Source organism: Netta rufina, assembly GCF_964035555.1.
Source record: "Netta rufina genome assembly, chromosome: 5".
In the NCBI taxonomy this organism is placed as follows: Eukaryota; Metazoa; Chordata; class Aves; order Anseriformes; family Anatidae; genus Netta; species Netta rufina.
The window spans coordinates 41,329,093-41,344,534 of NC_140128.1; the positions used below are offsets into that span (position 1 = coordinate 41,329,093).

The 15,442-nt window shown below is 51.3% G+C and overlaps 1 protein-coding gene across 1 annotated transcript; it reads left to right on the forward strand.

The window, feature by feature from the left end:
- Positions 1-4,309: 4,309 nt before the first annotated feature.
- NKX2-1 (NK2 homeobox 1) lies at positions 4,310-10,643 on the forward strand (the record flags this gene model as incomplete). The annotated part of the gene is made up of 3 exons (XM_084286886.1): positions 4,310-4,362; positions 8,847-9,223; positions 9,973-10,643. The coding sequence occupies 3 exons, from the start codon at positions 4,310-4,312 to the stop codon at positions 10,641-10,643; spliced, it is 1,101 nt and encodes a 366-aa protein (XP_084143012.1).
- Positions 10,644-15,442: the final 4,799 nt, after the last annotated feature.

Below are 15,442 nucleotides of genomic sequence, written 5' to 3' on the forward strand. Positions count from 1 at the left end.
TAGAAAGTACTATTCTAATTCAAAGTTAAGATACTTCTGGACCTTCAGAAACTTCTTGGGTACATTTTTTAGTTACAATACAGATAGGCTTTGTTTTTGTCTCTAATTTTTTGGTCCTTCAACCCAAGTGAACCTCAAGCTGAACTTCTTTCTTTCCTTCTTGTTTATCAACTCCAGGAAAAAAAGTTTCTGCAAGGCTGAGCCTGTCTTTTATTATATACGTGAAACATTTTGGTCAGAACTCAGTTTTAAGTGGACCTCTACTGCCAACCCTGTAGTATTATAGGAGACAAAGAATCCTGAGCTATGGGTTATTAATACATCCAAAGGGAAGAGAGATCAGTGCCAACAACAACAGAGGAAGGTGGTGTTGAAGGGAATGAGCAGAATATACTGTTTTTATACCACACTTTGAAAGATATAGTACTGCAGGGTAGTCCGATTGATGGAGCCTGATCTAAGCCCAGTCTTGGCTTCCAGGATGTTCCATCACAGAATCACAGAATTTCTAGGTTGGAAGAGACCTCAAGGTCATCGAGTCCAACCTCTGACCTAACGCTGACAGCCCTCCACTAAACCATATCCCTAAGCTCTACATCTAAACGTCTTTTGAAGACTTCCAGGGATGGTGACTCCACCACTTCCCTGTGCAGCCTGTTCCAGTGCCTCACAACCCTTTCAGTGAAGAAGTTCTTCCTAACATCTAACCTAAAACTCCCCTGGCTCAACTTAAGCCCATTCCCCCTCGTCCTGTCACCAGGCACATGGGAGAACAGGCCAACCCCCACCTCGCTACAGCCTCCCTTGAGGCACCTATAGAGAGCGATAAGGTCGCCCCTGAGCCTCCTCTTCTCCAGGCTGAACAAGCCCAGCTCCCTCAGCCGCTCCTCGTAGGACTTGTTCTCCAGGCCCCTCACCAGCTTCGTCGCCCTTCTCTGGACCCGCTCAAGCACCTCGATGTCCTTCTTGTAGCGAGGGGCCCAAAACTGAACACAGTACTCGAGGTGCGGCCATCTGACCCCATTATCTTAAAGGCTATGAAAGCTGTTGTCAGAGTAGTCAGATTCCTTCTGTGGGGCAGGTCTCACAGCCCAAGCTGATCTTCCTTGACATCTATACCCTGCACACCTTCCATGTATGTCATGTACATCTTCTTGTACAAGGAAGGTCTGAGACCCTGCTTATAACGGGAAACTCTCGAGAGGGTGGTACCTAAGAGCTGAACTAGTGGAAGCTAGTAACTGAACTGAACTCCTTCCTGGCAAGAGGAATGCACCTGTTACATCAGTACTCTGGGCCATATATATGTCAGAAGCTAGTTAGCAAAATGCAGGCCTGGAAACAATGCTTCAGAATGTACAGCTTTGTTAATGGGTTTGGTAGCAGGACCAATAAAGTTCATTGTTGGGTTTCACTACAAATGACTCCCTTTGTGCTCAGCTTTTTACATCAGCTTTTAACTAGATCTACCAGTTGTACTAGCCAGACTGAGGGCATGATCTTCCCAGGAGATTCTGGTTCCCATGAAGTGAAAAGGAGACTTCTGAAATATCCCTAGAATTGCCCTTGGGCTTCTGAAATGGTCCTCTTTCCAAAGGAAACCTTCTGTGTCCTCTCTCCTGAGGAAAGAAAGGAAGAAAATCAAGGCCAAGAAAGTTGTAGTTTATTTGCTTTTAAGACTCAGGGGTGATGTTGACTTTAAGGCTCATGTGAGAAATAAATCCACCTGCTATTTACAGTAGGCAGCTTAGTCAGTCTGGCCCTACCAGACCTCAGCTCACCAACCCATCTCAGCTCTACCTCTGAGGCCTTCAGCCCCCAGTGGCATGGCAGATGCCATTCCTGGACTGTGAGGAGAGCATGGGGCAGCCAGGCTGTCCCTGCAGAAGGGGAACGGAGCTCAGCCCTACAGACTGCATCCATGGGAACCATGGGCTCGAGGGAAGGAAGCAGACAGGGAAGAGGGACCGTCACTCCCAACAGGCAGGATTTGAGTGAGATCATTTGTGTATGTGACCATGAATTGGCAAGAGCACAATTTGAAACAGTTGACTATGCTTTTCAAAAGTGAACGCTTGGAGCAGGCACAAATTTTCAAACGGCTCCTCTTGATCGAGGCTAATCACAGATACTTCCCGAGAGGGGGAATAATCCTGCTTAAAGGCCAAGCTACCTCTATGGGTTGAAGAGGAGCTGCAGCAATGTTCAAAGAAGCCAATCCTTCCCTCTAGATCTGGAGCAACGCACAGATGAAACAGCAAAGAGTGCCAAAGACCCACCCAACACATCAACCTCCTACGAGTAATACTGAGAAAAATCCCATCCTGTTTCTTGCTTTCTTTATCTCATCTTGGCTCGCTGTCTCTTCAGGGAGAATTTCGACAACAAAAGGTAGGCAGGGACAGGCGGGTGCAAGCCCCGCTTCCCGGGCCGGGGCTGCACTTCCCCCGGCTGCCAGCGGAGGCTGCTGTGGGACGCCTCCTCCCGGAGGCCTGCGGGGGTCCGGACCCGACACAGAGCTCCCGGGACACGGCTGGAAGCCTCCTGACCTCCGCCGGAGCCTGGGGAGCACGAGTGCGGTGTCCCACCTTACAGCGATTGCTCTCGCAGAATAAATAAATAATAACAAAAAAGCCCAGCCGAGGGCACAACGGGGCAGCCAGCAATTCCTGCTGAGTTACAGCCTTTGGAGGAACTCAGGCCAAGCTGCAGGAGGGGGAGCAGAGGGGACAATGAGGGGAGACCTCGGTGCCTGAGAAGCCTGGCAGCCGAGCTGCGGGTAGATGAGCCGCGGAGCCCCGCGGCTGGGGGGCCCTGCCCGGTACCTTGCGGCAAAGAGGAAGGGCCGGGGCCGCTCGCAGCCCTCCTGTAACTTGCCCTCGAGTTTTGCTGGGAAAACAAAAGCAAAGCAAACAATTCCCTTCCCCCAGCCCGAAAATAAAGCTCGGGCACCACCCGGGCTGGTCGAAAGGGCTCCATTGTCGTTTTTAAATGAGATATCTTTGCAACCGCTCGCCCCTCCCCGAGCCAGCGGGGAGCCGCCCGTATCCCTGGAAGCGAGAGGTAGTGGGGAACAAAAGGCAAACTCCGAAGTGACATTGAAAATAAAAGGGAGCTTTGGTTACCCCCAGGGAAAGGTCGAGGGGGAAAGGTCGCCTTCCCGCCAGCGCACGTACTCCTGGCGGGTGCGGGGGAGCGCCCCGGCCCCAGTCCCAACCCCAGTCCCGGCCCTAAGAGCCCTGCGTTGAGCCCTTGGCCCGCAGAGAGCTCGGGGCAAGCAGCGGCTTCCCCATCCTCTGACCGGGGCTGCCCGGGGGAGAGGGAAGGCTTCGGAAGCAAAGCCAGGGCACCTAGGGATCCCATTCCCCCGTGGGGCCCCGTGCCCGGGGAGGGCAGGGCAGGGTGCCAGGCCAGCCATTTGCAAGCCGAGTTCCTTTTGGAAACATTTGCAGGCGACAGGACTGAGGACGAGATATGTGTGCGTACCGCATACCCACTCCCAGAGGCATGCAACCCCCAGTATGTGTGTGTGTGTGCATAACTGGGTGTATATACACAAGCACGTAACTCCCGAGTTATCTAATATAAATTACTGATAGCTGTATCTAAAAACTGATAAATAGTTCGATCCTGGTAAGATTTTGTTTGCAAGTATGTAGCCATAAGAAGTGTTTACGTATGTATTTGTACCTATATAATTCATGCCTATATTTTTAAGTATCAAAAGCACAACTTTCTCCAAATTTTCTCAGCAACCACCTCCGCCGAAATCCCCTCCTGACTCGGCCGTATCAAAGCGGCTTTGGGGCCACACCGAGTCCTGCATGCACACAGTGACAGTGTGGCGACAGTGACAATCTACGGACATTAAGGGACTCAGACGTGGACTATTAGTAGGGTCAGCTCGCTAACTGAGAACTATAGCCGTGCCAGGGCAGCTCGCGGTTCAGACGCGGCTCGGGTGCTGCTGCCGCCGCCCGCCCGTTCCCACTGTTCCCACTACGGACAAGAGCACCCGCGCCCCCCCCGGGGCAGCAGCGGAGCGGCGCCGGGCCGAGGCGGCTCCAAAAACCCTGCCCTGGCACCTGGCACCTGGCCCCTCCCTGGCCCTCTTGGCCGGGAACGGCCCGGCGGAGAACAGCCGGGGGGTCGGAGGATTAGGGCAGAAGGCTTCGGCCGTCCGCCAGGAATTGGGGAAGGAGGGGCGAGGGCTGCGAGGAGCCTGCTCTGCCCTCGCACGGAGCCCTGCCAGTGGGGCCGAAGGGGACCGACTGGTCACGGAGGGGCCCCGAGGAAGCCTGCGTGCGAGATGCTCCACGCCCTGGGCAGCTGGAGGAGCAACTGTGCGTGCGCTGCGGAGGGGTGAGGATTTTCGGCTGGGGCTTTGGCTGGTTCACTTGCTTGCTTAGATTCCCACGCCAGGGGACGAGGTCGCGACCGGTACATGGCAGATTTGCCCCCAGCCTAATGAAATAAGCAAGGCGGGGGGTAGTTGTCCCGATGAGCCCAACGGGCAGTTTTTCCCCCCACCCGCGCTCTGTGCCGAGGGGGTGCTTGCAGGGAGGGTGCCAGTGTAGGACCCTGCCTCACACGCCCTGGCATGTGCTGCACAGGCAGGGAGCGGTTCCCGGCGCCCTGCCCGGGGCCGGCAATGACAGCGACACAGGTCCGCCCCACGCAGCGGCTGCAGAAACGTCCCCTCCGCTCCCTCCTTCCCGGAGTGGGCTCTGGGCAGGATGCTGTGGGAGCACGCTTCGTTTGCGGGGACACGGCACGACACCGTGCATCAGGGCCCGAGTTTCTCTGTCGGATGGAAGGGAGATGAATGGAAGGGGGCGTCGGGTGTCTCTCCCCTCGTCCAGGCGTAGGGCTTTGGGAGGAGATTTTAAATCTGTCTCTGGGTGCGTTAGGCTGGTGCTGATAACCGGGATGGAAGAGAGAGTTCCTCCCCAGCTCTCCCCGTGCCCGCTTGAAGGCTTTCCCAGCAAGGGCTGAACCCTCCGCACAGCCCCTGGGTCCTGCTCCAGGGACACGCAGAGCCGGGTCACGCGTGACGCAGTAGCACCCTATGGGATCACGGGGGCCTCGTCCCCTCATGTTAGGAACCGGTGCCTGAGAAGTGAGACTGTCGAGGTGTCGAGGAAGGCTTCGCCCCCACGTCGCCTGGGCCCCTGCCCTCTGCCCCCCGAGCCCGGCTGCCCTGAGAGGGATCGGCACCTGCCTGGTGCGGGGCCGTCAGCTCTGCCTGCGGGGGAAAGGTGCAGGGCCGCCACCGCCCGCCGAAGGGGCTCGGAGGAGGGGGATAGAGGCTCGGGGCAAGGAGCTGAGCTGGGCGCCCGAGCGGGCAGAAATGACCCCCCCTTTTCCATCCCCCGCCCGGCGAAATGGGTGGCAAGTCCCGCTGCAGCCCTTCCGCGGCTCTGGCTGGACGAGCACATTTGATTCCCGTTGGGGAGGCACAGCGGCTCGCATAAAAAAGACATTGTTGTCTTTGGAGAGCCCTGCGCGCACTTTCAAAAGCTGATCCTTGAGTTCCCAGCCCCCGCAATCCAGTTGATGAGGAAACGCGCTGCGGTCTTGGTGGCACCGTTTCCATTGGGATTGGCACCATTTGATTGACAAAGTCTCCCATTCTTCCACCTCTCGAGTGTTATCAAACGGATTGTGTGGGGTCAGAAGCTATTGAAGGGACGTCCGTGTAGCCGCATTCTGCAAACACGGGGTGAAGACCGTGCCTTTCTCATGAAAATGCTTCCACCAGGCAAAACGCATCTCATCTTCCCTGCTCTCCTCCTTTAGCATTTCCTTTTAACTCGAGCGTTTTACTAAGCAGCATCACCAGGTAAACGAGCACATCACCAAAGGCAGCCTAGGCAGGACCCTGTCGGGTCGGCCACCCCCCGAGGGGAGCGGGAGACAGCTCTGGAGATCGAAACTTGGGTGGAGGGTTGCAAGGAAAAGGGTGAGCGGTCGGGGCAGAGCAACAGCAAGGAAGCTTTCTCACCGTTTTCCGCGGCTTGACTTGCCCTGGCAAAGTTAATTTTGGGGCGGGTAAGAAGGACCAGGGGCTGACCCGCTTCTCTTCCACTGGATCTATCCAGAGGGGCTAAAAAGTGCTGCTGGGACCCTGAGGGGTGTAGCTGTGCTCGTTTGCGCGCCGATGTCCTTACAAATAACCGATCAGCCCTGCCAAGAGACTTTCACCCCGCTGCCCAGCCAAGGCGGAATGAAGAGCTCTCGCTTTAACTCCCCTTTACAAGACCCCGCGCAGAGCCAAGGCAGGACTCCCTCGGGTTAATCTCCTTGAACAGGCTTTCGGAGCCGATTTAAGCAGCGCTCCTTAGAGCGGGGGAATCAATAGAGCCGGCGGTGAAAGCAGCGGCCGCCGCCTCGTCCCGGGAAGACGCAGGGTGGGCGGTGGGCACCGGGCACCCAGCGCTGCCCGCCCCCGGCCGCCCCCTAGCTCCATCCCCGCAGAGCAACAACCGCTGCCCCTGCCCCACGCAACCCTCGCCAGCCCACGTCTCTGACTTAAATCCACCTCAGCCTTTTGGAGGATCCTTTTTTTTTTTTTTTTTTTAACCCTCCATCCACCCCTTCTTTTTTTTTTAAGGTTAATAAAAGAGGCACGAAGCTGATGTGTGAGAAATCAGGGGCAAGCATAAACAAAAACAAACAAACAAATAGGCAAGGTCGAGTGTCTCTGTAAGAGCAAAACAGCATACCTTTCTGAAAAACACGCGCAGAAAGAGGGGAGAAAAGGCGGGGTGGTGGTGGTGGATGGAGAAGAAATGCTCCAGGGATCTGGGAAGGTAAGATCTAAAGATCTGGAAAGAAAATGGGACATGGTAAAAGCAGCTGTCCTTGTAGCCCAAAATCGCCCTTCCGTGCCCTTTGTGGCCCAGCGGACCCACACCAAGCCCACTTCGGGGCACTTGGGCCAGAGGGAGCTGGTGCTGAGGCAGCTGAGATGATGTAGGAGAGATGAAGGCCTGATTGAAGGAAAGTCCCCCCGATTATATTTGTGTGGAAAAGCTCACCTCTTGCAGAGCTCTAAAGTGTAATCAAGGCTGAGGCTTACACTTGAAGGATGTTAAATCTCATACGGGAACCTACTTTCTCCTAAACGGTTTCTTGCCTACTGAATGAGAGCCTCCCAATTGAAGCAAAATGATCCTTATGTACTAATATCAAGCACAGTCACAAAGCGACCGGCTATTTATGCTGCCACTTTAGACAAAGATATTTAGTTATTCCCGGGTAGCAAGTGCACTTTTGCATTTTTAAGCACAAACCAGCCGAGCACAAACATATTTACAAGTGCAATTACTAAATAGTTACTTGACACTTCAAAGTCACTGGGTTAACTGTACCTTCGCTGTAATTTTCTTAATATTCAGGTAATCGCTTTATGAAATGAGTTTCCCAGGACCGTAGGCCGGGGTATTGAACACTCAGTGGAGGTTTCTCGTTCCCCCCCGGGAACACCCCGAAATATAAGCTTTGAAGATGCTGGACAACTTGGGAGATTTCTTCAAAGACCCGTGTGACATTAGCTGCTGGCTGCATGTACATGTGTGTGGCTATGAATGGGCTCGCTTTTGTTTTCACACCGGATCCGAGAACAGATCCGAAAGTGCCAGAAATTGCAGTTTATTCGAAGCGGCGGGGAATTCATTGGCAAGGTGGTGTAGCAGATGACCTGAGAGGTTTTCTCCATCCAGCTCCCGCGCTATATAAATAACCTTAGAAAGCAGCTTCAGGTTCAGAGGGACCACGAGAGCCTGTGACAGTCTTTGCCTTCGAGAATACCGGGCGACATTTTGCGCTAACCTATTTTTCAGCAGTGTGTCGCTCCAGACAATTAAATTACTGCTCGTTTTTGCAAACTTGCATCTTCCGCCTCTCTATGAGGTTTAAAAAAAAAAAAAAAAAAAAAAAGAAAAAAAAGCCCTAGGTGAACGGAACTTGTGGTTTTAGGGAGAGAAACAATCCTCGCACTGGGGGTCTTGCACCGGGGGTCTTGGAAGACATAGGCAAGGCTCCCGAACTGCTAAATCCCAAGTGCTGCTCAACCCCCAGCCAGCCGAGGAGCCTGGCACTCGGTGCGGGCTGTGCGGGGCGCCGGGAGCGGTGGCCCTGCCCCAGGAGCCGGCCCCCGGAGAGCCGCGCTCCGGCTGCGGAGCTCCTCCGAGCAAACTTGGTGGGGGAGAGAGGAACTCGGTCCTTCTGCTCACCGGCATCCAGCCCCGTCTCCCCAGCTCTCACAAAGGCTGGGCTGACAGCCTTGCCACCCGGGAGCTGATTTGAAATCCTTTCACCCAGTCAAATGGGGGTCTTTTCGCATTCATTGCCTTCGATTCCCCGTCTGCAATATTGCCACCCCCGAGAAAAATAAAATGAGTTCTGCTCACGGGGTCTCTCTCTCTTTCCCTCGCCCTGCCGCTCTCTCTCTCTCTCTCTCTCTCTCTCTCTCTCTTTTTTAAAGACATAAAAAAAAAAATCCTGACAAGTAAAACTTAAAGGTGTTTACCTTGTCATCAGCATGTAAGCTAATTATCTTGGGCAAGATGTAGGCTTCTATTGTCTTGTTGCTTTAGTGCCTATGCCCCGCCTCTGGTGGCAGCCTAAAACCTGGCGTCTGGCTAAAACAAACGAAAGGCAGCCCTGAGCCTCCACTCAATCCAATTAAGGCGGACTTCGTCCACTCGGTTACGTGTACATCCAACAAGATCGGCGTTAAGGCAACACCAGAATATTTGGCAAAAAAAAAAAAAAAAAAAAAAAAAAAAAAAGATTTGCCTCCCCTTCCTTTTTTTTTTTTTTTTTTTTTTTTTTTTCCCCAGCCGCCGAATCATGTCGATGAGCCCAAAGCATACGACTCCTTTCTCAGTGTCTGACATCTTGAGTCCTTTGGAGGAAAGCTACAAGAAAGTGGGCATGGAGGGCAGTAACTTGGGGGCTCCCTTGTCAGCCTACAGACAGTCTCAGGTTTCTCAGCCGGCCATGCAGCAGCACCCCATGGGCCACAACGGAACAGTGACTGCCGCCTACCATATGACAGCGGCAGGGGTCCCCCAGCTCTCCCATGCTACGATGGGGGGCTACTGCAATGGGAACCTGGGCAACATGAGTGAGCTCCCGCCTTACCAGGACACCATGCGGAACAGCGCTTCGGCGACAGGATGGTACGGCACCAACCCGGACCCCCGCTTCTCCTCAAGTAAGTGAGCCCGGGGCTGGGTGGCCGGCGGGGGGTGCCTGCGCCCCTCGCCCCTCCGCACCGCGGGCGCCGGGGGCTCCGTGGCAGGGCGAAAGTGGATCCGGATCCCAGCCGCCCCCCCCCCTCCCCATTCCTCCCTCTGCCCCTGGATCGTGCCCCGTCCCTTCTCCACCGGGCGGCTTCGCCGCAGCCTCCCGGGGCTGCTTGCGGGAGGAGGCAGCTGGGGACCCCCGCGCTGCCGGGGCGCCGGAGCCCGGGGCTCGCCGTCCAGTGCGGGGGGGGAAGGGGGGACGGCGGCCGCACGGCCGGGAGGGCCCGGAGGGAGCCGGCTCTGCCCGTGCCCCTGGGCGCCGCCCGACAGCGGGAGGGCGAGAGGGAGCCGGAGGAGCAGGAGCCGCATCCCCGGGGGCGCGGGGTGGCGAGCGGGCGGCCCGGCCCCGGCGGAGCCCCCGGCCGCGGCGGGCTGTCACATCCAGGCGCCCCCAAGGGGGGTCGGCCCGGGCAGGGCGAGGGGCGGGCGGGAGCCTTTATTCGGCGGGGCAGGGCCGGCCGGGAGCCGGTCCCGATCCGGCGCGGGGCGCTGGGTGGGAGCGGGGGCGCCCCGGGACCCCCGGCGGGGCCGGGCTGGGTGGCGGGGGCCGGGCCGGGGGTGAGGGGCTGCGGGGCTGGGGGGCTGCGGGAGCGCGGGGGAACCGAGCCGAGCCGAGCCGAGCCGAGCTGCTGAAAGCGTGCCGCCTTCTCCCTTGCAGTCTCCCGCTTCATGGCGCCGTCCTCGGGCATGAACATGGGCGGCATGGGCAGCCTCAGCTCCCTGGGGGACGTGAGCAAGAGCATGGCCCCGCTCCAGAGCACGCCGCGGAGGAAACGGAGGGTCCTTTTTTCCCAGGCCCAGGTTTACGAGCTGGAGAGACGTTTCAAGCAGCAGAAATACCTCTCCGCCCCTGAGAGGGAACACTTAGCCAGCATGATACACCTCACCCCGACTCAGGTCAAAATCTGGTTCCAGAACCACCGCTACAAGATGAAACGCCAGGCCAAAGACAAGGCTGCGCAGCAGCAGATGCAACAGGAGAACGGCTCTTGCCAGCAGCAGCAGTCTCCCAGAAGGGTGGCAGTGCCAGTGCTTGTAAAGGATGGCAAGCCCTGCCAAGCAGGCTCCAACACACCCACAGCAGCGATCCAGAGCCATCAGCAGCAGGCAGCTACAACAATCACAGTGGCTACCAATGGCAACAGCCTCGGACAGCATCAGAGCCACCAGACAAACAGTGCGGGGCAGTCTCCTGACATGGGACAGCACTCGGCCAGCCCTTCCTCTCTGCAGAGTCAAGTCTCCAGTTTGTCTCACCTAAACTCTTCTACTTCTGACTATGGCACTGCCATGTCTTGCTCCACCTTGCTATACGGTAGGACCTGGTGAAAGGATTAAACAAAGCAAAACAAAAAAAAAAAAAAAAAAAAGGAAAAAAAAAAAAGAAAGCAGATTTTCCCAGTCACGCAAATCTCTGTCCTGTCCAAACTGCTGGGTGTTTTTCTTTTCTTTCTTTTTTCTTTCTTTTTAAAAGCTTTTTTTTTTTTTTTTTTTTCATTTTCATTTTACTGAGTGGTTCTCTGAGGACCCATAAGAGAGAAAGGGAGAGAGAGTGACTTTATTTTTTGGTTTCGATTTTGTTGTTGCTGTTGATGATTTTGGGTCTTTCTTTCTTTTTTTTTTTTTCTTTTTTTTTTTTCTTTTTTTTTCCAAGGTTATTGTATGGGTTGTTAAAAAATTCTGACTAATAACCACGGAGCAGTCTGCAGAAAGGGGACCATCATTAGGCATGGTCTGAAGGCTTGGATTTCAGATGTACACTTTGCCAGCGTCTAGGACTTGCATGTAAATATAGAGATTTTGGGGGATGGGGTGGTTTTCCCCAAAAAAACATTCGCGTCACCCAGACACAAGAAGCAGCTTCCCCCCTCCCCCCGGTCTCCTCTCCCAGCCCCGCCGCCAGGGCCAGCGGATGGAGATGTGGAGTCATCAAAGGCTTGGCTTTTATTTTCCTCCTTACGTTTGATGTGAACCTGTAGCTGTATAATGCTGTCAAAAGTTGGACTAAACCCATAGTTTTTAGTAGCCTGTATATTTTGTTGTAAAAAGAAAAAAAAAATACAATCAACCAAACCAACCCCCACCTTTTTTATGGACACTGATCGCCCCGTCGTAAATCCTCTGGCAGTTTGTTATTTGCGCACGCCGCCTTTTCCTGTTGTAACTTATGTAGATATTTGGCTTAAATATAGTTCCTAAGAAGCTTCTAATAAATTATACACGTTACGAATATTCTTTTTTTTTTTTTTTTCTTCCCCTTTGGTTCCCCCTCTTGACCATCCCTTCCCCGCATATCGTTATTTTTTTTTTAATTATTATTTTTTTTATTTTATTTTTCTGCTTGATGGAAAAACAAACCGGGATGCTGCCAAACCCGAAAAGCCCCTGCCCCTCCGGGGCCTCGGACCCCGCTCCCAGAGGGGAGCTGGAACCAGGGAGTTAACGGGCTACAAGATCTGTCCTCAGCATGCAAAAGGGACACGAGAAAACGCATGGGATTCACAGCTTCGAGAGCGAAGGGATCGAGTCCAAATTCATTAGCGTGATCGGGGGGCGGGGGGCACCTCGGATACTTTTTGCTCGAGAAAGCAAAGTAATCCAGGAGGAGAAATTCAAATGCCAAAGGCACGGAGGAGAAAGAAGGTAAAAGTCTAATGCCACTAGAAACAAATTAACGAAGAACCTGCTGACAGTATAGAACATGCGGCCGTTTTAAAGAGCGTCCAGTTTTAATACCTTGTAAAAGAGAACAAAAAAAATAATAATTTCTACAAGGTTTTCCTATGTACTTGTATTTTAAGGAAAGTACAGCCACCTTATTTATAATCAAAATAAAAAGATAGTTTATTGTGTACGAAAAGTAGTTTGAATTAACTTTCTTTATAAGGATGCATTTAATTTTCTACACGTACACACCTCCGCAAGCATACACACAACCTTGCAGTTTCTCCTGCAAACGTCAACCTTGTTACCCAGGCAAGAGGTTAGGTGCAGACTGCATCTCAGTTTAATGCAAGTCGTGTTTTTTTCTTCCTTTTCTTTTTTTTCTCTCTCTTTCTTTATTATTTCTATCTCTCTTTCTGTATTTTGTTCCCATTGTTTTTCCTTTAATTTTTTTCCTTTTTTTTTTTTTTTTTTTTTTCTCTGTACCGATTTAGGAAGCTTGTAAAGAAGCAGATGAAGAAAGCGTGTGTGCGCGCACGTGTGTGTGTGTGTGTGTGCGCGTGTGTGCGCCTAGCTGAGAAACCGAGGTGCGTTTGTTAGTAAGGTAAATATTATGGGTACTGCAAGACAGTTAGGTATTAACTTTGCTGTAAATATATAAAGCATATCAAGTTAAGCAGCTTGTATTGGACAACACAGAACTACATGTAATTCTCTATCTCTCGGGTCCAAAATATCCCTTTTGTGAGTGTAACAAAATAAGAAGCCCCCTATCCTAAAGGCTCTCCTAGCATGTTTTCCTTCACATCTGCTGCTCGGTTTCGTTTTTCCTTCAGATCCCCTCAGTTAAACTACGGAAGCGAATCACAGTCATTGAAAGACCTCTGAATTACAGAGGTATTATGAAATGCTCATATTTTAGAAGAGAAAGAAAGCAGATTGCCCGGAATGAAAACAAACCAACCTCTAGTTTAAGTAGCAGCTTTCGAAAGCTCCAGCCTTTTATTTATACAAGATAACCGGTGTTACTTGGGCACCAAGTGCTGGTTTGGATGGAGAAAAAGGGAAATAGTCAGAATTAAAAAAAAAAAAAAAAAAAAAAAAGATTATCGGATTCTTTCTGCACCCCCCTCCTTTATTTCTAACTAGAGAATATCACGTGCGTTAACAGGAATTTCGAGACCTTTCATTCTTTATACTGCCTCCTGCTTTATACAGGGACAGTTTCAACTAACCCAAAGTATATTCCTTTTTCTTTCTTTCTTTCTTGTTCTTCTCCTTTTTTTTTCTTTTTTCTTTTTTTCTTTTCTTTTCTTTTTCTTTTTTTTTTTCATTTTCTGCTAAGAACATAATCGTTTCGGGTATATAACATCATGTTAAACTTGGCACGGAGGGGAGTGGAGCTTAGTGCAGTTATTTCTGATGCAAGGAGAAAGTGTTGGGAATTCCTGGTGCATGTCACAGCGCTGCCAGCTCCCGGCACAGGGAGCAAGGGCAGGGTGAACTCTACAAATTTTTAAATTCAGGTTAGTTTATCACGGAGTTAATATACAAAACCGAGGTAGGAAGTGCTGTGGTTACGTCGACATTTCCCCTTTAGATATAATTAATATTTGCATCCTTTCAAACTGAAGAACATTTAAAACTAAGGAGCACCGAAAGGCATTAAAACAGCCGAAAAATACTATTTTGCCCCCCTTCCCTGGAAAAAAAAAAAAAAATATATATATATAATATATATATATATATATATATATATATATATTGGAATTAGCATGTTTGATAGACATCCAGCCAGTGACTTTTCATTATAGACCTCGGGGGAAATAAATGAATTTTATTGTGTCTCGACAACCTCATAAACACATATTTGGTGGTGGGTGTAATTACTGTAATGGATTATTATGTACACTGACTTATCTTTCTTAAACTAGATTTAGTTTCGATTAAATAAACTCGTTTCCACTTTGTCTGATGTCGGCTTAGTTTAAAGTCTGTTTACTTGTTCCACAGAAAGGTGAATTCATCTCTTTATTAAGCACTAGAGACCGAGCAAACACAGTTCAAACTGTATTTACATATCAATCAGGAGAAATGCAAACAAACTGCTCTTTAACAATTTTATAGAAGTTTTTTATGACATTGTGTTATTGCTTTTATCATAAAATTCTTTGTACTTGCCAGTTATGCCTTGATTAGGATGAAGATTTTTTTTTTTAATGCAATTTAATCTCTGCTCTCCCTGGAGAATACTCCCGAGAAGTAAGTCACTGCGTAGCTTTCCTAAATTAAAACACGTGCCTCCGTCTAAACGCTTGTTCCTTCCAATATGCTGATTTTCAGCCCTCTCGGTAATCATTGCGGAACTTGGATAATAGGATGGCGGGAGGGCATGGTTCAAATCTGAAATGATGGAAGAAATGCACGTTACGCGATATAACTCTTTTAGCGACACGAGACCGCGGGCACCCGTATCTTGGGAGGTAAAGGGATGCGGTGACGAATGGCTATTCCCTTCCACCCCCCACTCCCTGGCACTGTCTGCAAACGTGGGAGAATCGCGGAGGGCATTTTTTTCCTGCCACAAATAGGAGTTCATGCTTGAGTGCCATGAAGTGTGCGCGGAGTGGCACAGCAGGTAGTGGGGAGAAAAAAAAAAAAAAAAGAGGAGAAAAAAAAAAAACAAAAACAACAAAACAACAACAACCAACTCGCCACCCACCACCAGCACCACCGCAACAACTGCAACAATAGCAGAGGGCTTCTTCATATTTGCTGTTTCATACCCGAGCGTGGGAGGGGGGGCTTTGTGTCCTCATTGCTGGGAGGCTCCGGGGCAGCGCTCGGAGGAGCCGGGCTGGGGCCTGGGGGAGGCTGGAGCAGCTCCGGGCCCTTCCCATCCCACGGGAAAAGAAATGGGAGCTCAGCTAAAAGTTTAGCCTTGCCCGCATGGCAGTTCAAAAGGCAGCGCGCTGCCCTAAGACAGTGCTCAAAGTGCAGGTCCCAAACACTGTAATCTGAGCCAGCCCCGAGATGACACAGGGACAAGTTGCCACGGGGGGGGAAAAAAAGTATTTTAGCAGTTTTGTGGCAGAGCGCAGGTACAGGGGCCTCGCTGGGAAGGCAGCCCCGGCCCAACTGGTGACGGCTGCTTTTACAAAGGGGACCCAGAGGTAAAGGCTGAGTGACTTCTGAAGAATTGCACTCCTTTCATGGCCGTGTCGGGAGCAAAGCTGAGAAATATTTTTTTTTTCTGCCTGACTCTCATGAGCCCCTTCAGGGAAGAAAAAAAAAAAAAAAAAAGGAAAAAACAAACAAAAAAAAAAAAAAAAACAAAAAAAAAAAAAAAGGAAAAAATCTCCAAACCCTAAGTAAATGGTAATACTGTTTATATGTATCACATGTGTATAGAGATCTGTCCCAGTACGGCTGTTGCTATGAGGTAGAGAGATTACCTTATCTGG